Consider the following 20,858-nt stretch of genomic DNA (forward strand, 5'->3'; position numbering starts at 1 on the left):
AAAAAGGCTTATTCGGTGTCTTCAGCTACTTTTTGATTAGAGACATTGTTGCTTTGACCATCCAGCCAACCAAATGTGTCCCAGAGCAACGTCAGTTCAGAAATGTTCAGTGGTAGCACTCAGCGGCAATGTGAGATCTGCAAATTTAGCTAGAAATGTGTCAGGTATATGTTAGGGCATCCTTCAGCTCAACCATTTGCCTGGAACTTTTACTCTAAATTAAAAGTAGTTTTTTTGTACTAAAAACTTTTAAAGGTACTTCCAGGTATAGAAACTGTTATGTAACCCTGTTTGTTCATTTGCATCTTTATTCACTTTAGTTCACCAATAGAAAGATGCAAATTATCTGGAAAAGTTTCTGAAATGTCTTGCTTTTGATGTGAAGGTCATAGACCTTGCATGAAGGAAACTGATAGCTATTTCAACCAAAATATTTATGATTATCTGTCCAGATCTTGTAAGTTGACTTGTCAAAATCAGTCAACATTTACACACCCTCATGTATTTTGACACTTGTATAACATAGCTCTGTGGAATGCAAAAAGACATGTTAGGCAGAATCTGCAAGCTGCTGTTTTCCATAGAATGAAAAACTGTTTTTTTTTTTTTTTTTTTTTTTTTTTTTTTTTTGTGAATTACACCTTCAGTTTGAGTCTTTTCCTCACACACAGCTATCACATGGCTTTAAAATCTATTACACAACTATTGTTCTTTTATTTGCACTCAGTCTTTCCAGATATAAGCCTTTTTTTTAGAACATATCACAGTTTTTATCATGATATGTTCTAAAAGGAGCTCAGCTAATCAGATTTGACCCACATATGAGATTGAACCTTAATTAGTCTGTCTCAAGAGATCACAGCAACATTTTCTAGTTTGTCTAAGAGTTGTTAACAGTGCTGAAGTTTGTCAACATGTCAGTGCTTGTTCAGAAAAACATGATCTCCTAGATCCCCAATGCAGGTCCATTCAGATCACGATGAGATAAACCTGTCAGGATGGATGCCTGATGCAATTCCCTCCCTACCAGCCTTCCATGGAACATCCCACGTCTAACTGACAGCTTGTGTGTGTGTGTGTGTGTGTGTGTGTTTAGAGATCATGTGCTACTGTAGCTACTGTAGGAGTGTGTGTGTGGAGGTAGGAGGGGCATGCCATTTAGAAACAAGCAGTGTTTCAGCATTTCTGACACACTTTGCAGCGTCACTGCTGTAGCACTGGGCTGTAAGAGTCTAACTGTGGGACAGGAGCCAGAATGAGCCAGCTACACCTGCTAGGACCATCTTGAGAATCTAGTTGAAGTTAGTTGTACACTTTCTAAACAGACCGACATCATGGGGGGATCCCAAAGCAAGAAGGGCAATGGGACAAACCCCATAAAACAGAAGAGCGTTAGCATGTAAGTTTGACATGTATTTCTTATTTTAACTTTATATGATAGATGTCATGTGTATATGTGCAGTAAAACTCTGTTAATATTGTACCTGCTTAGATTCGAGACATCATTTCATGTGTTGTGTTTGCTAACACTTTTCAGTGCATGGTGTGACAGCATAGGTGTGGCCGTCATGCTGGTGAAGTTTCTCATGGGTTAAAATGAATTCTGGGAACGTGCAAGGGTTAAAATGTGTCCTTTCTATGGTGGTTTTGCATAAAACAGGCTTCAATCACAGACTTTTTAGAAATGTTTAAATTAATTGTCTTAATGTAACGCAATGCTTTGGTAAAAGCAAACCCCAGCTCTTGTGTAAATAACCCCATGCCTTTTTTTGTACACTGACTAGTTTCAGGCCTTTTTGCAGTCTAGCCTATTTAAACATCTTTTATTTAGCGAGGCGTTACTGTAAGCATGATAATATTGGCGTGACGGCTTTATTGGAGCGTTCTTGGAAAGTATCTTTAGTGGATCATGCTCACAGAATTTGTTTATGTCTTAAAGAGCATCCATAAACCTTATTGCATTACCATTTGCAGTGGGTTGTAAAGGTGTAAAAATGACACCTCAGCTAGTCAGAAGTTCTTCTTGAGGGTTAGATCGATTTGACATGACATCATTTGTGTAGCTTATTTTCATATTCAAATGTACTGATGAATCATAATCTCTTCAAGTTCAAGTTGTAGTGCACTAAACTGCACTGTGTAGTTTTTTTCATGGGAAATTCTCCTTATGTGACCCCGAGTTCATTGAGTTTGTGTTTAATAAATTGCATTTGAATTAGAAAATCTGACACATGATGTATCTGATTGGGTCCATGGCAGATCATGACTGAACGTTTTTTACTTGTCAGGCTTTCATTCTGTGCAGGGTTTGTTGTACAAACAGACCCTAAAAATAGCATCTTTCATGCTGGTAACACCTCTTAGAAGGACACTTTAATCAATGTTTCCATTTTCCCAGAGTGCAGGTTTAAAATGTCCGGCGTTGTTTATAACTGGGTCATTCTGAAGTTAGTAATATTACAGTTTAAGTTTGAGAAAGACATAATTGTCTGCTCAAACAAACATTCCTTTCTTTTTTAATGTATTGTTAATAAGGAGGTCGTCTGATGAATGTTGGTTCTGTTTGGAGAGGGTCGAGGGCCAGAGGAATAGCTTGGGGTTTTTGGGTCGGAGGGTGAATGTTGAAATTATATTCTGCATTCATACATATGATTAAGGCTGTTCATAGACAATCACATACTTGTGCTGAGTTTCTATATTGTAAATGTATTATGTCAAGTTGTTCTACACATAGCACCAGTAGTAACGACATACCTCAAAAAAAAAAACAAAAAAAACCCTTGCAATTAAAGGGTACAAGTTGAGGATGTTTATGAAAGCATTGAGTTCATGGATTAAAATCTACCAATACATCCTGTTCAAAAATTTGGTTCAAAGATTTTTAAATATTTTAAGTCTCTAATGCTCACTAAAGTATTTGTTTAAAAAGTAAAAAAAGGTAATCTTGTGAAATATTGTTAAAATTTGTAAATAACAGTTTTCTGCTTGTAATTTATTTCTGTGACGTAAAGCTTAACTTTCAAGAGTGATTACTCCAGTCTTCAGTGTCACATGATCCTTTAAAAATCATTCAAAAATGCAGAATTGCTGCTCAGGATAAAACAGCTGTGCTGCTTTATATTTAGTGAAACTATAGGATAAACTTGATATTATAATATAGAAAAGTATGAACCTTAAATAAAAATCTGCTTGCATATATCTCCATTTAAACAGCAGATGTGGCCAGTGTGCTGCATTTTCAGCAGCTCAAAATTATTTCAGAAGTTATTGGTCCAAAACATTTTGGTTCATTGCTTAATCTTTTAAATGAGTAAACATAACTACTTAATCTACTTTAGCTACGTTTTTGTACATTAGACACTCCTAGCTAGCTGAAACAGGCACTATTACAGATCTAAATAAAATGAGGCAAATTAACTAAATTAAATGATGGTGTTGGTGTATCATGAACATAAAAGAAAATGTAAAAATAGTTGTAAAAAAAAAAAAAAAACAGAGAAAGAGAGACACCGACACAATGACCTAATTTCGGATTTATTAAAGCTTGAAGTTTATATAGTTGATGTATGATTAAAGATAGTTCCCCTTTAAATCACTCATTGTAGCATTAGAAGTAGTTCAGTTTTTCACCACCAGGTGGCTCTGTGACTTTAGACTAACACCTCATAAGGGAAGAGGTTGGTTTTAACCTACTGTATGCAGTGCTTAAAGGACTGTTTTTTTTTTTTGTTTTTTTCTAGAGCAAACTCCCACCATAATTCTGCAAAATTCTAAGTATATTAAAATTTAAACACTGTCATATTTTTCAACTTTCCATCTTCCCTAATTAATACCATCCAAAAAGTTTGGCTAAATAATTTCAGTAATTAAAATCTTGCTAATGCTCCTCTTATGTTTGCTTCTATCATAGCAAACGGATAATGTTTGATTTGTTTGATTGCAATCTAAGCAAAATCTCATGTTGAGCTCCTATATCAAACCAATAATAAACACTAAACTGAGTGTTTCTGGACACATTGAGATACACCATTGCTCTAAAGCAAGTGTTTTTTTTTTTTTTTCTCATGTGAGTTGTTTTTGGACAGCTGTTCTCCCGGTCTTGTGACTCCAGTAAAAATAACAATGATTGCTCGGCTACAAATAGACTGGATCTCTATATGGCTTTATATAGATTAAGTAACAAGAAGCCTATCAACATTGGAGAGGTGACCATTTATTGGTCATCATGTTCCAGTCTTTTCTGGAAATGTTAAGTGTTTGTTTAGTGGATTGAGCTATTTTTGGCTCCCGTTAGTAAACGATGGAGTGCAGACATGTGTAGATGTGTTGTTCTGGATGCATGGGCTCCATTCTGACACAAATGACAATAATACTACAATTTCTCACACCAGTGAAGATTTGTTATGTAAGATGACTATGCTCCCTTACTGGTTTGCTTCTCCCTCAGTCTAGTTCTGGCCGCCTGTTATCACATCTCTCTTTTACAGATCTAATAATTCCTTAAAGGCTAAATAACGAGGAAGGAATTGCTTCTTAAAGGCATCTTTTCATATGATGCTGGTTTCAAATGTTCTCAACATATTTCTAATCCTGCAGTTGAATAATTTTGTGATGATGTAGTCTTAGCTAATGCAATGAAGTCTCCCTAGTAGCAGATGTCGTCATTCACACTCTACCAAGATTGGATGCTGAGAGCTTATGAGATATCGTGCTGAGCCTGGCACTGAACACAGAAATATGATGCCCTGAAGGTTATCAGAGAGCGTCATTGTTATGAAGTGGTAAACTGGCCTGACATCACAAGTTCATAGTAACAGCCGTAACAGCTGTGTTTGGGAAATAAAGTGGCCAGAACAAAAAAATATCAAGTGTTAATTAGTCAGTTTACCCTTAATTTTTTTTTTACCAATCACATTACAAAATTTAAAAGAAAGTCTTTTTGGGTTGCTTCTGATTTTTGTTAAAAATGCAGCAGCACTTTAAATTATTAGAATCCCATATGTTGGAATCTTGGCTCAGCTCCTTTCAGGTATGTTATAAAGATTCCAAAATGCTACTTTTGGGATTGACAGAAGTTGCTTTCATAAAGCAGAGCGTCTCTAGACAGAAAAATGTAAAACTCACTCTCACAGGCTGTTGGGTGGATCTAAACAGAGCTTCTATGGCTTCAATCTGTTCAATTCTCCAAATGTAGAATCTGTAATTAGAAGCACAGATGCACACTCCCTAAAGACTTTTCCCTCTGACCAAAATTATCTGAGAAACCATCATATTTAGGTCCGTGTGGGTTGCTTAGTGTCTTGTTAACGGTAAATGTTCTGAGATGTGTGCCCAGTCATTGTTTTGGGGAAATAGAGCAACGTTTCTTTTGAGAAGCACTTTCTTCAGTGGCCTGTTTTATCTTATATTGTGTTTTCTTTTATTCCGGCTTCTGTGGTGTCTCCTGCCAAGTTTTCCACGTGTGTTTGAAATGTGAGACCTCCTTGTGCAGTCCTCCTCAACTTGCATAACGGAATCTTAGCCTCATATCCTAAGCATGTGGAATTAAAACCTCACAAAACGCTCCTTAACGTATATGGGTGGGCTTTTATAAGGAAAAGTCCCCTCCAATGAAAATTGCTTGCTTTATCCAATCTCTTCACCAAAACATCATACACTCATTTACGTACCAATGTAAGTGACATGGCTCTAAGAAATCCAAGCCTTGAAAGGAGATGTGTCAATTTCACAATTAGCATTAGCAAGTATTCTGGTACAGGCTTTCTAAGAAATATCTGCAGACTTCTTATGTGGAATGACCCATAATCTACATGGAGTTCAGATATATGTTACCCCAAGGCTTTAAGGGACATCTTCACGATCAATCATGTTACGGCCTTGAGAACTGTTGCTCTGGTTGTGCGGATTTACTTTGTGATGGCAACAAGGCCTCTCTGGGGTTGTATTTTAAATCTGTTGACAGTGATCAAAGGATGTGGTTGTGGTGCAGAATGGAGATACTTGGTGCAGTATCCAACTAAATCCTTAAACACTGTATTATCCTGATTCAGATTATGCAATGTACACACCGAGAGCACTTAGTTCATGTTATAAACCTTTTATTTGTGTTTGATTTTTCAAGGCTAGCTCAGGACTTTTGTTTTGTTTAGATACTGTAGAGCTATAGTGGTCTATTTCCCATTAGAAAGGGAATATTGGGAATAAATGGTCTTCCTCAGGTGATCTGCTGAGGCATTCCAGACCGGTTGCAAGACAAGTGAGAGAACAGGTTTTCCTGGTTGTGAGCTGGAGCTCAAGGCTAGAGATGGTTAATGGAAAAAAGATAGAGGAGGAGCTCAGCCTTGCATTCCACAGTCTCCACACCGAAACCATGGAGCCCCCCTTTCCCTTCTCTTCAGTCTCGGTTTGTTCCCTTCTGCTTTTCATGAGAGGCAGTTCTGCTTGGGAAGGAAGCTACCATTCCTACACCACGGGTGCTGTTGAATCAGCTGGAGCAGAGATACAGGCGTTCTCTATTCTCCTCCCCCCATTAGATTCTTCTCAATAGTCTGATCCCAAAAAGGAGGGGTGGACCGGGGAGTTAACTGGCAGCCAGCTGATCTTTGCTGTGGGAGTCTGTGAGGGGAAAGAAGGAGACTGCGAACTCTTCGTTACTCAGCTGCGCCGAGATAGAGGAAGCCGCGAGAGAACTCAACATCAACAGTCGCATGAGAGGAAGGAAGCAGTGAGGCTTTTGAGATGAAAACATGAAGCTCGGCTTCAAGACCACGTAAAGCATTGCCTGCCACTGAGAAAAAACATCTGCAAGAAAGGAGGAGAGAAATAGAAGCAAGGGGAGACTGACTCACTTGTTTGGATTCGCCCACAAGCTGTTCCTGTAGACACTTGGCGTGTCACCAGTAAGAGGTCGAAGATGTCTTGGCTGTCACCAGTGCAGTGGGCCAAATGGACCTGGTCAGCCGTTCGAGGAGGAGGGGAGGAAGAAGGTGAGAATGGTTTGGGGATGGACGACGAAGCCCTTCAAGAAGAGACACGAGAGGCTTTGCAAGGAGATCAAGAGGACGATGAAAGATCACATGGCTGCAGGCAAGTCTAGTATCTTGTTAACTCCATGGCATGAGCAAGAAAACGAGGATGTGTTCTACAGGGGGATATGAAGTTGGGGTTTCAGGTTGCTTTTAAGAAAGGACGTGTGGGATATCAGTAATTTATAATGCTCGTTAGTTATTTTCTTACATCAAGTCCTTACTTTGAAAACGGGTCCAAGATCAAACCCTAGAGGCCAACCTTAGAAAAACTGCCCCCAGAGCCACCTGTTTGAGTCAGATGATGGTGTTAACTGTTCTGAGAGGTTGTGCAGACAGCCATGGCTTAGCAGTCGGCCACATGGATCAAAGCAATCAGAGATCAGAGGCTCTGAATGTCCATGTCTGATGGTGCTCTAGTCACGGTTGGGGAAACGTTTGTTCATCTACACGTGCGTTCTTGGTGTGTTTGTGGGTGTTTTCAACTTCATTGGGGGATTTCCTTAGGAAGTGTGCATGGCTCAGTGTCTAGCTGTTAGTCTAATGTGTCCCTGTGCTCAGATAAAGATCAGAATTTAAGCGTTCTCCTCTCCCAACCCCCCAACTGTGACAAGGCTAGTTTCCTTGGCCATAGATAACACTCTCTTTCCCAGCTCTGTTTTCTTTTGTTAAAAAGACGACACTTATTTGTCTATTACTCTGCTTCATTGGTTCATGCTATGACTAGCATTAATATTGCTACTGCTCATACTTGGGGCTGAAGATTTTAAGAAATTCCTGTTCCTGACTATTAAGCTTTGGAGTTTAGGCCGTCCAACATCTTTGTGCGATAGACATGCTATTTTTTTAAGCATAACCCTAACATTGTTTTGATAGACTTGAATGCAAAAATGTAGTTTATCTTTATTTTTGTTTACGTAATATTAGTATAATACGTATCATCTAGGCAAAAAGTTGTTTGGCTTGTTTTCCCGAAGCCGTGTTGTTGACATCCCGTCCATGTGCTGTTGTTAAGATGTCTGCTAACATTTCTTTCCAGGAAGAGTCCTTTCTTTCCTAACACCTCGCAGCGTGAGAGACTGCCGCAAATTAATCACGACACAGAGCTGAACAATGGCCCAAAAGAGTGACAGGATCACGAAAGTTAGAAAAACACACAGTAAGCCACCCACACATTCTGTAGAGATCTACTAATTTCTATGGAGCTCAGTGTTAGTCAATACAAGCAGCATGAGTTGTGTGTGATGTAGTCGAGTGATTTGTGTGGGGTTTGCTTTCCCCCAGTTAGAAATAAGTGGTTGTTAGAAGGGAACAGCGGAACGAAATGGATAATTTTGCTTTTTCTTCTAAACCTTTTAATAGCATAAATTCCACAAGGTTCTTGTCTGTTGTGTTACTGCTTGTGTTACTTCCCTAACGGTGTTATGGGACTGCAGGTGCCCTAGTGTGACAAGACTGGGCAGTTCTCCCAGACTTTGGGGACTGATTTTGCACACACACACACACACACACACACACACACACACACACACTAAATGAACAATTCTTCCCCTTCAACTCATTCAACTTCATGACCATTATGCTCAAACATTAAAATGTTGTCTATATGACAACTAGTGTTTGCCCTTTTTTCATTCAGTTACATTGACTGGGTCCTAATAAGTTTAAGAAGTCATATGTAACAAGTTGAAATCATTATTCCTTTAACTTAAAAAGCACAAATGGTCATCTGGTCTGCTTTTGTGACACTTTTATGTCCTTTCTGAAACGTGAAGGCCTAATTGCATAATGCTTCTTTTGTTTTCCATGGAAGAAATAAGGTCATATGGATTCGGGAAAACATAAGGATCAGCAAGTCGTTTTAATGGAGAATTAACATTTTTGGGTGAACTGTTGCTTTAATCTAGAAAGCTCTTCAGTGTTACCTCACAAAAAAACTTCAAAACAGACCTGATAAACCATAATATGCAGAAAGTATTGGTGTCACAGCTGGGAAACGCTGTTATATAATGAGGACATGATGTGCTCAGTTCAGTTTCAATTCACCCAAGGCTAAAGCTTTAAGCCACATGCGCAAAATGTGTCATTAAATATTGATATCATTTGATGAGTTTGTTTTATACTGACCACCCCTGATCCGAGATCAACATTATCCATCCGTTTAAATCAAGCTATGCCAGGCAATGTCCTTTTGTCAACAGAGTGTGGATCAAAGATGTATACTAACCAAACTTTTTTTTTTCTTCATTTTCCTTCAGTTCGGACTCAGAAGGCCAGTTTGAAACACCTGAAGCTGAGACGCCTGTTCATCAGCCATATAAAGAGCCATCCACACTGGATGAACCAATCACAGAGAGCACAGGTAAAAGAAGACCTAACTAAGAGCCATCGACACAGACAGTAGATTTAGAGATGCCACAGAGCACCTGTCGCTGCATGTGCCTCTGTTCCTCTCATGCAGTGTGATGTTACCATGGCAACAAGACTAAAGTTTGTATCTATGTGGTTTTGTGTGTGTGTGTGTTGTGTACTATATGTGTGATCTTGTTACCAGTATATTGAAGGTAGCATTTATTGTCATTCCTTAGCAGTGCTGGGAACATGGGCATGTTCAACCAAAATTATATTTTTAGTATAAATTATACTTTATCTAATAAATCAAAAGAGAGAACGTTCTCCCTTATGATTGAGTGGAAAAATTGCAAACATTTTTAGTATTGGTTTGACTGAATCATGAAAAAGAATTTGTTTGCAAATTGGGCACCATTCATAAGACCTGTCTGTCTTCCAAGCTAGATTTTGACACTCATAGATTCACAATCCAATTCCTTATACAGAACAGTTTCTTTTACTTAAACGCTTGCCTTGTTTTCTTAAAATGTTCCTCTCTGCCATCAGACATGTGTCCAAATTCAGGGGAGTGTACCATATCACTAACCCAAAACAGCTGCACTTCCCCAGACTTTTTTGAGGAATTTATCTGCCCATTACAATCTCATAAACGCTCTTAAATTGGACTTGTCTCTACCGTTAAGAGAATACATGAAAACACATGCATCTTTCTGTTGTTTTTATCTAAAGCCTTATTTTAGACTCTGGGTGAAGCTCTGATGAAGCCTTCCAGTGGTTTCATGGGTGAGGATGAAGAAATTTCGGTTGGCCCTTCAAAGATTCAACAGCATCAATGCATTTTGACCTCAGCCTGATTTTAATCATTGCAGACAGTATTAGTAATGTTTTTGTAGGTTTTGAGGTTGGAAAATAGGGGGTTGGATAAAGAGAGGCCCCTGACCCAGTGTGGGAAAAGCACACAGCTTGGAATTCAGGAGTTTGGAATTGAACAAAAGCGCCTGCTCCTCTCAGAGCACGTTCATCAATGGATAAGGTCAAAGGCTCACAGCAAAGAACATCATGTGATTTAATTCTTTGCTCTAAATGCCACACACAGACAGTTTTCAACACACATTTGCACTCACTGACATAAAACTAGGGTTGCTAGCTCACTTGTGCCATTTTTCTAGTTTAATCATTTTTCTCCAGAAGCTTGATTTTGTTTTTTGTGAGTTTTGTGAGAAATCCAGCATGCTTTAGGCTAACAGAAGTAGCTTTTCCAAGCCTACGTATCGTGGTTTGGATTGCTTGAGCAGAAAGCCAGTAAAAGTCTGGTTCTAGCAGAGCACAATCCAGTTTCCACCACAGACATCCTCATCCTCACAGCTGTACAGACATACGCCAGTGTTAGCCGTCTGGAACACACATTTTCATGGCTAGCAGTGCTTTAGCCAGAATTTGTGGTTATGTAAACAGAAGCCTCATTGTGCCATCTCCACCCCAGACACCAAATCCAGCTGCGTCTTCAGCTTAAAGTCAGATATAAACTCTTGTTCACATTTGTTGCTTTTTGACGTCAGAGTAAACGATCATTATTTACTGTACAATTGCCTGTTCTACTCTAGATCAAGCTCAGTCATGTACAGTTTAATTTTTATGGCTGTTGTGTGTGTGGTATCTTTTAAGAGTAATATGTTGTGACAGCATTATGCATTAGCCTTGGATGAGTGTTCTTATTTTAGTTATGTTATATAATGGTTCTGAAATGCATTTGTGTTTTGAATATATTAGCTCATGCTGTCCATACCAGGCTCTTTCTGTTTTGATGAAATAAACATTGTTGAGGCATCACACTTCTACCACGAAGAGAACGCTCAAGTAACATCCTCTAGTGCTGGTTGCATAACCAGTAGCATCGTGCCTGATGATTCTTCTTCATTGGTGTTGCTTGTTCAAATAGCAATTGCTGTTTTCATAGCCTGGATGTTTCTGGTTGTGGAACAGCATTTAACAGCCATCCTTATCTGGTGTGCAAACTGCTACAACATTTGTTACCTACAGAATAGGAATGAATTTCATGACCCTAAATTGGCATAGTAAATAAAACATAGAGCTGCTTAAAAGAGGTCACAGAACTTACAGGGATATTATGGATCACACCTGTCAAAAGGTTTATCCTTTGCAGAAATGAGTGAGTTTATAAATGTAGAATAGGACCTTGACCTCTGGAAGTGATGTCAAGAGTGACCACACTTTAAAAGTGCTGAGAGAAAGATAGAACTTGGCAGAATCAGCAGCAAGACTGGGTGTGGGCATTGGAGAGGACTTATGGAAGGTCTGTGAGTGAAATATATACTCATTACAGTGCTGAAGTCAGCAGTTGATTTAATTTCATACACACAAAACTAGTTCCCTACAATGATAGTTGGTAAAACTCAAGTTCCTCTTTTGTCCAGTATACCATTGCATTACAGTTGCCAGACTAAAAGTTGTGTTTTTATGTGGTTTTCATGTTATGTTAATCTAGAATGGTGCTAAGAACTTTTTACAAGTCAGTCCCCTGAAGAAATCTGTGGTTAAGTGCCTTACATAAGAGTACAGTAGTTATGGCTCATGGCTTAGTCCTTGTGAGGATCAAACCAGCAACCCTTCGGTTACCCCCTCAGACCATCAACCACTATAGATATCCCTCAAACAACTTCACAACTCATGTCGTGTTAGCACTAACTGAACTCGCAAGTTCAACTGTGAGAAACGGTCTCTTCACCACTTGACATGTTCTTTCTTGTATGTCAATATTTTGAACAGATAACAGCTAGTATTTCTCAAAGCTGCCTCAATCGGAGGTCATAAATCTCATTTATAAATAGACTGTCTCTTCCTGTCTCTAAGCAACAGACTGTTGCATCACAGCTCAGTGATGACTGCCAGCAGGACTGTTTGTCAATGGAAAGTGTTTCTAAATGGCTACTTTGAGTATAGACATAATTTCACATGTAGATGTGTAGTGTATCATTCTAGAGCCGCTTGAATTGGTACAGTTGTTGAGGCAGTTTTTCATTGTATCAAGGCAGAAAAAGGCAGGCTTCTTTTCAGTACATCTAAAATGGTTGTGTTTTTTATGCCTGTTGGAGACAGGGAAGGGAGGACTATTGTTCAGCTCTTTGCATCCTGAGCGAAGCATTTCCTGCCTTTTCTGTCGTAAGGAAGTCTGTTCTTTAAATGTTCTCCATAGGCTAACAATAGAGTATACTTTATGTGCTCTAAGAACATATAAAAGGAAAAGTACAGACACCCTGAAATGACAAGAAAAATATTATTAGATGTGTATGCTGCAATATTCTGTAACATATTGTTGTATACAAGTTTCAACAGGGTTTGTTTTCAACAATTTGTGGCCCATGATAAAATTATTACCTCTTCTACTTTTGACAGGTTTCCCAGAAATAAATCAGTTGAGCTCCATCACAGCCAAAACCCAGAACCTGACCCTGCACGAGAGTTTTCCTGAGGATGCACCTGCCTTGGTGGTGCGACAGAGCAATGTGGACCAAACCCCAACCCTGAAACTCAGGAACCAGCCTTCCTCTGCTGACATGGATATGGATCAACCCGATCCTGCTGAAGCAGGAACAACAGATGACACCAACATCTGCAACGGTCACATTAAAGAGCCATCCTCAAAGCCACAGACCAAGTCCCTCAAGCCTAGACCTCCTTCCCTTAAGGTGAAGGCCCCACTGAATGGAGTCGACCCCAACGAGGTGGATGACGATCCTCCGATACTTCCAAAGGGGAGCTACAAATTTGACCCTGATCAGTGTGATGATACTATAAATCAATTCGTGACTGAAGGGTCCAAGTTTCAGAACTCCTCACCTGCCAATGCCAGTATTCCTAAAACAGAGTTAATGGACGAAATGCCCGCTCAGCCAGTAATGCTGGAGTTTGGACTTGATGATGCCGAAGCAAAGCGACCTCCACCCAAGAAGTCTGGAAAGAGGACAAGCAGCAAGCTGACTACTCCAAAAAAACTAAGACCAAAAGCTGCAGAGAACACAGCTCCACCACCGGAGACATCTTCAGAACAAGACCAACCACCATCTGAGAATGTGGCTCCCATGAGCGTTGATGATATTCCTATTCCTAAGAAATCCTACAACTTTGACCCAAGTCAGTGGGATGATCCCAACTTTAATCCTTTTGGTGGGAACAGTAAACTTAATAACTCGCCAACACTTCCTAAAACATCATATCATTTCGACCCTGATAACTTTGATGACTCTATTGATCCTTTCAAGCCATCAAAGACCTTCGGTGGAAATGACACGATTAAACCAACGACTGAGAAGCCTACGGACAAACACAAACCAGAGGGAACAGTGGAGCAGCGGAAGAAAGCAGCACAGTCTCAGAAGAAAAACACAGACCGGATCATCACGTGAGTGACAGATGCTAGACAGACAGGCGAAACGTATCTTCTGTGTTGCATCTGTGGCTTTTTTGCATGTAACCTAGCTACTCTGCATAAAATAAGTGAAAAGGAGCCATTTTCACCTACTAAACATTATCAACACATCAGTCACACCTTTTGTGTTATTTACCGTTGGTATGCTACCCTTTCTTTCCAACATCTCAGTTGTTGTTGTCTAATCATGCATCTTTCATGTTGCACAATAGTTTTTCCCACGTAGACTACAATAGCAAAGTCTTGTTTACACTGTCCCAGTGTTTACAATTCACACTTTCCTCTACACTATGGCATCCCCTCTACAAACTAACTCCTAATCGTTTGTGAAAGTCAGGAAGGTTAAACTCACTCCTACTTGTTTTCTTCATGCTTCTATCTTGCCCTCTAATGTCTGACGGCACGTCCCCTCTCCACATCCCGTCCTCTGTGTGTACTACCTCCCCTGTCCCTTCCTCTGTCATACTGTCCTCAGGATCACTGAGCAAGCACGGTTTCTCTGTTTTCTATTGTAAGTATCCTCTCCTGCCCTCCTTTCCTGTACTTTCACTGTTGTCTTGCATTTGAGACCTGCAGGCATCTTGTGAAGAGCAAAAGTCTTTGGTTCCCGATGCCATTGTATAACTACCATTTATAACTACCATATTTGCAGGCATGGTTGTGGCCCATTATTTATTTATATTGCAGCCTAAAAAAGTATGATAAATAATGGGTTTAACAAGATCTGTACATTGAGTGGTATTTGGTCATGTGATCTCAACATGGTGACAATCAAGAAATGGGACCACCGTGTATAAAGTAATACAGCTTTATACAGGGGAATTATATGACTGGAGTTTTTATCTGATGTTAGTGTACATCATTTTTAACATGTTTATCCTTAAAACTTTTTTGGGGCAGTTGGAAATGAAAAACAAATATGTGCACGTTTAAGGAGACCAAGACAGAAGATAAAGATGATTAAATATTTTTTTTTCTTCATACACCCCTGAAAATGGTTTAGAAAATAAAGTAATAAAATGTGCATTATGCATTGGCAAAATATTCTAAACGAGAGCAAAATATAATCAAATTTCGTCCAATCAGCCAGATCTGATACTATCGGTATTACTGCTATCAATACAATACAAGTGCTTGCTAAAAGGTTTTTCAGTGTTTCTTGGAAGCATACACTGATTCTGTCAATATTCTTTTCTGCAGGAACTCATGTAAAGTAAAGAAGTATGAGAATCAGTCCTTAGTCCTGGATGTCTGCAATCAGGTATCATTTCAACACTGTCCAGCAAACTGCAAATTTTATGTTTCTTGGTTTGTGCATCTTTTACATGCATATGTACATGACTGCAAAAGCATAACATAATATGTATATAATGTATACAAAGCTTCTAGATTTGCTGTATTTTCTTTTACTTAATGGTTACTGCAGTGACTCAGCAAACATCCTCCTTGTTCTCTCTCTCTCTCTCTCTCTCTCTCTCTCTCTCTCTCTCTCTCTCTCTCTCTGTGTGTGTATATGTACACAACACAAACTGAAACAGAATTGCCAGCAGTTCCCAAAACGGGTCACTTGTCTGCCTGTGCTTTTGTCCCAGAGAGTTTAAGACTCTATCAGGAGAAAAAAGTCTGAAGGGCTATGGCTCATTTTTTTGCCCATTCACAGATGAACTGCAGTGCTATTTTGTTCGCAGGAAGAAAGAAAAAAATTAGTTTACCATCATTGCAAAACCTGTGAAGTATGACCATATATCAATGTATATCATCTATAAAAAATTCTTATTCACTTTCTATATCACAGGAGAAAGATGTGCAGGAAGATCCTGCATCTAAACTGCCCCACCGTGTCCATCACGCCACAGATGAGGAGAAGTTAGCCTCCACTGTCATGGGCCAGAAGGACGGGCCAGAGGAGTTTTCAGACTGCACCAAAACAACCATCTGTACCAAGACTGCAGACGGTGAGCGAGAAGTGCTCTGTCTGCTCTACTTGTAGTACTGCAGTGTTTATGCTCGGATAATAAATCAATAATCATTAGAGACTGGGGCAATCTGTCATTAATGCGGTTTAACAAGCACTGCTCTGTTAGGTTGGACAGACACAGAACTCTTATGAATGGGAAACAGACTTGTTCAGCTTGCTTCTCTCTCTCCTCTTCAGGAAAAAAGAACGGCCCTCTGTTCTGTTGGCACATTAATTTGTCCATTAAACAGTTAGTCCTGTTATTCCCATTACATTTTAAATAGTATCTTTTGTGATACATGAGAGCATAAGTTTGCCAAGATTGTGTTCTTTGTCACAAGTTGACAAGTTCAGTGTCACAGATATTGAAGAAATGTTCCTGGTTACCTTGTTAAAAGACTATTTTAGATCAAAAAGACATTATTCTAAAAGAAAGCTGTTTGTTGTCATATTGTTTTATAAAAATGTGGATTTATTAGCCTCAGAAACTAGTCCGTTTTTTTTCCCCTGGTGACGTTGTGTCTAAGACTGAAGGGCTTGAAGCAATCGTTTTAACCAATAAGATCATAGCATTCCCTTTACATGATCCAATCAAATCACAGTGTGTACAATTAAGTTCCGCCCTACATGGATACTTCTGAATTTGACCAAGAAATAGTACAAAAGTTAAAATCGTTAGGATTTGTCATTTAATGTTTGATCCTTTGTTTTCTTTTTATTTCTTTTCTTTTCTTTCAATAAAACGTGTAATTATGTGTAAATAAATGCAGAAATAAACGCTTCTGAATTCAAGTGTCTTACTAGAGTCTGTGCTGCCCTCTATTGGCTACTTTATGGATTATTTTTATATTATCTTAATTGTAAACCACAGAGACTGTTATAAACTGTTTACATACTTTTAACTGTTGAATATTTTCAGAAATCATTGTCCACTTGCAAAGTAACAGCAACAACAAAACTAATGATAAAATCGTGGAAAATAATAGTCAGTAATAATCTGCCTTTCTTTTCAGACCTGCCAGTGGGCATAACAGACCAGTTTGATGAGAAGGACCTTTCCTCTCCTGTAAGTTCTGTTTTGTTAGTGTCTATTAGATATGGCATATGATATTCATCCCATTTTTGTATGACTAAGTTCAACACATTAACTCCTAGCAGAGGTGCATTTCTGCCTGATAAGGATTCATAATTATTAACCCATTAATAGGATTATGATGTCCACGGGCCTTAATCTGCCCAAGGGCAAGCTAATAACTGGGTCAGAGGAAAGAGTGTAGTCATTGTTTCACCTCACCAAAAAATTTGGTATTAGTATTAGAATTGATAAATGCAGAAGGTATAATAAATATATTTCAAAGTGAAATGCTAACTAAAGTTTTTCTCTGATTGTGTTTACTCTGCAGAGCGAGAGTTTGTGTAAGAGTCAGACTCTCAGCTCTTCAGACAGCGACACCACAGTGAAGACGAGTCCAGGGCTGGATTCGATCCGTCTCAGTGAGATAGACAAAGCAGCAGTGCTCACACTGATCAGAGAAGAGGTAGTCCTCAGTCCTGTTACAATCTACAGTACATGTAAACACATGTAAAGCCATTAAACAACAAATAATAATTATTTATTGTACTTTTTGAATTGTATTTACTTTTAATTATTCAAATAATTACTATTTGAATATTTTTTCACAAATTTTATTTTTATTACAAAATTTTAAATTGTAAATTTAAAAATTAAAATTAAAATTTTAATGTAGTTTTAAATTACATTAAAAAGTGTGTCGACTTGTGATGGACTGTTTATAAAAGTATGTTTTTGTACCCGTAGATAATTGCCAAAGAGATTGAAGCCAGTGAGTGGAAGAGGAAATATGAGGAGAGTAGACTGGAGGTCACTGAAATGAGGTACATCACAATCTAGAACCCTTCCCAGAATGCACCGGAGGAGGTTTTATGCCCACACAGTACAGTCCCAACAATGAAACATTCTAACATTTATTTACTGATTTCCTTAGGAAAATAGTGGATGAGTATGAGAAGACGGTCGCTCAAATGATAGGTGAGTGATCTACCTCTCAGAGCTGATCAATACAATTCTGAATATAAATTTTAAAGGTTACTTTGTTTATTTTTTTTGTCTGGAATTTTTCCCAATACAGAAGACGAGCAGCAAAAGAACATAGGATCTCAGAAGAGCGTCCACCAGTTAACTCTGGAGAGAGATCAAGCCCTCGCCGACCTCAACTCTGTGGAGCGCTCGTTTTCTGACCTGTTCAGACGCTACGAAAACATGAAGACCGTTCTCGAGGGCTTTAAGAAGGTAAGACGACATCTTGAATGTCAGAAGTGCTGACTATATAAATGATTCCTCTGGACACATCCAGATGTTTCTGCTGGTCTCTTGTCAGAATGAGGAAGTGCTAAAGAAGTGCGCTCAGGAATACCTCACACGCGTGAGGCAGGAGGAACAACGTTATCAGACCCTCAAAATCCACGCAGAGGAGAAACTTGACAAGTAAGAACGACACTTGCCATTAAAGTGATGCATCTGCATTTTTTTATCTTTAATCTTATGTATTTAATTGTTAATATTGATTGATCTCGGATATGTGTATGTTTGTGCAGAGCGAATGAGGAAATAGCTCAGGTGCGATCTAAGGCTAACGCAGAGAGCGTGGCGCTGAACGCCGGCCTGAGAAAAGAGCAGATGAAGGTGGAGTCCCTGGAGCGGGCGCTCGAACAGAAGGTGAACTCTCACACATTCACCGTCACCCACAGGCCATGCAAATCAGCTTTTTAGTTTTCTAAGAAATCATTATCTAAAACCCACATTATTTTTCCAGAATGAAGAGATTGAAGAGCTTACTAAGATTTGTGATGAGCTCATTGCAAAAATGGGCACCACGGACTAAGAGGAAGGAGAACCCAGCCTGACCAAGAACGCCGCTGGATCTCACATTGCTTTTTTTTTCCATTTTGGGAAGGAGCCACTTTTCCAGGCACTGGAAGAAACAAGATATGAGCTGAAGAATCAAATAAAAGAGTCCCAACTGTTTTACAGATTCACAGAGTGCTGACGTTGGACTATAATATGTTTCTTGGAGAGGGTGGGAAAAACCACCCACATATCTGATTCTGATGACTTTCTGCTGGCTGTTATGGCAGCTGTGTGTATGAGCGTTTGGGAGAGCCCTCTGGGTGTGTGTTCAGGTGGAACGAAATAGACATGGAATGACGCTCACTGGCCCTGTTCGTAGTTTACATGATCACACTGCTGCTATTTATAATGGAGGGAGCAAATCATATTATTTACAATTTTAGCTACATTACTTGCATTGGAAAGTACTGTAACCTGTGTAATTATTTGGTTCTATATTAGAGGTCCTGATACAAGTTGAAAAATATCCCAAGTTCAGTTCAAGATCAGTTGACAGCACTGGTGGTGTGATGTTGATTACCATGAAAAAGCAAAAATCTGGGTAACATTAAGCTACTTACTGTACAATGGAAGTGAATGTAGATGTAAACATTACTATATTCACTGTTTTAGTAATGTAGCCACAAGAAGTAAACCATACGCATTTTACCATGATTTTAGTGTGAAATTAGATAAGCTTTTCTGTGTATGGTTGAAAATAATTTTATGATTATGCTGACATGCCAACATAGTCTTAAACCCTAAACCACCAAAATGATGACTTGAACAGCTTTTGAGCTCAAATAATATTCAAGTTTTAACAGAATAATTAATGTAAGTACTTTTATGAAATTTATAAGCTGCAAATTTCTTTTAAATCGTCCCAAAATTGCCCCATTCGCTTTAATTGTAAGTGCCTCACCATTGCCTACATTTTTGCTTTTTTCTAAAGAAAAAGAGGAACTATTCAATGACATTTTAGTCCGTGTTCTGCCTCAAATGCTGTAGTTTAACTTGAACCTGGAATATTATTTCATGGAGTAGCTTTTAGCATATTCAAAGCTTCTGTTAAAGAGAGTTTGTAGACGGTTGCAGATCCATCCGCTGTTTTCTTACTCTCTGTGTGCATAGGTGCCAAATGATCTTAATTTATCATATAAAGCGAGCTCTGGTTTTACTAGATGTTCTGATGGGATACTTATTTCTAGCAATGTGGTCATAGTCATCCAATCAAATGCTTGCTTGCAGAATTTTACAACACAAAAGCAAACCTAACAGAAAGCCCTTAAACTTTCTTTTGTTAATGAATTATTTTGGTTGCAAAGTCTGCATGAAGTACAGAGTTTATCACAAGTTTACTCTGTTTTATTGTGCTGTGTCAACTGGACCGAATCATATTCAAAACATTCACTGAAGTCATTTCAAGAATTGACAATCTTTTGCCAGACTTGCTAAAGTATGTGCCTAATGCTAAAGTGATGCTTTCAATTCGCTGTTGTTTCTTTTTCCTTTTGACCCACAATTCCTTTGTGCTATCTTATGCAATATTTCAGCTCAGAATAACCAACTGCCAAATGAATCCGCTATCCGAGTGCCAAACGTTAATGGGTCGTGTGGAGAAGTCGAGCCTGTAAATTGTCATGTTGTTGTTTCAGGAGCGAGTTGGTGTTCTTTACAGCACTCACTGACCTGTGTATATTTTTATGAGAAGAATATTGCTATTTTATTGTTTTAATAAATGTTTGTAAAGTGGAAGAGAGCAAGAGAGAGAGAGTTGCACAGAAATCCAGTTGACTAATATATATTTTGTGCATAAATGCATTCCCTGAATAAAGTACACATTTGCTTGATACCACTGGTTTAGAATTTCATGTATTGTTATTAACACTTTACAGTAAGGTTTCATTTGTTAACATTCTAAAGCATTTATTAAAATCAAAAGTTGTTTCTCTTAATATAATTTAATGGATCTGAGATGAACATGAAATAACAACAGTTTGGTATTTTTATTAACTAATATTAATAAATACTGTAATAAATATATTGCTCATTTATTATTTAATGCATTAAATGTTTAGTAATGGGATCTTATTGTAAACAGTCACCATTTATTGCAATAATCGACAGTCTTATAAAGTGCAAAGATGCATGTGGCAGTAATAGTATCAA

The 20,858-nt window shown here is 38.6% G+C and overlaps 1 protein-coding gene across 2 annotated transcripts; it reads left to right on the forward strand.

The window, feature by feature from the left end:
* Positions 1–1,179: 1,179 nt before the first annotated feature.
* LOC128021292 (transforming acidic coiled-coil-containing protein 1) lies at positions 1,180–20,541 on the forward strand. 2 transcript variants are annotated; one of them, XM_052608405.1, is made up of 13 exons: positions 1,180–1,399; positions 9,284–9,387; positions 12,792–13,797; positions 15,025–15,085; positions 15,620–15,779; positions 16,795–16,847; positions 17,185–17,319; positions 17,601–17,677; positions 17,788–17,831; positions 17,932–18,092; positions 18,181–18,287; positions 18,398–18,518; positions 18,616–20,541. In XM_052608405.1, exons 1-13 carry the CDS (start codon positions 1,335–1,337, stop codon positions 18,682–18,684), a joined length of 2,163 nt encoding a protein of 720 aa, XP_052464365.1. In that variant the 5' UTR covers positions 1,180–1,334; the 3' UTR covers positions 18,685–20,541. The 2 variants fall into 2 exon arrangements, with proteins under 2 accessions (XP_052464365.1, XP_052464364.1); XM_052608404.1 differs by lacking the exon at positions 1,180–1,399 and adding an exon at positions 6,464–7,086.
* Positions 20,542–20,858: the final 317 nt, after the last annotated feature.

Source organism: Carassius gibelio, chromosome A10, assembly GCF_023724105.1.
Source record: "Carassius gibelio isolate Cgi1373 ecotype wild population from Czech Republic chromosome A10, carGib1.2-hapl.c, whole genome shotgun sequence".
Classification (NCBI taxonomy): Eukaryota; Metazoa; Chordata; class Actinopteri; order Cypriniformes; family Cyprinidae; genus Carassius; species Carassius gibelio.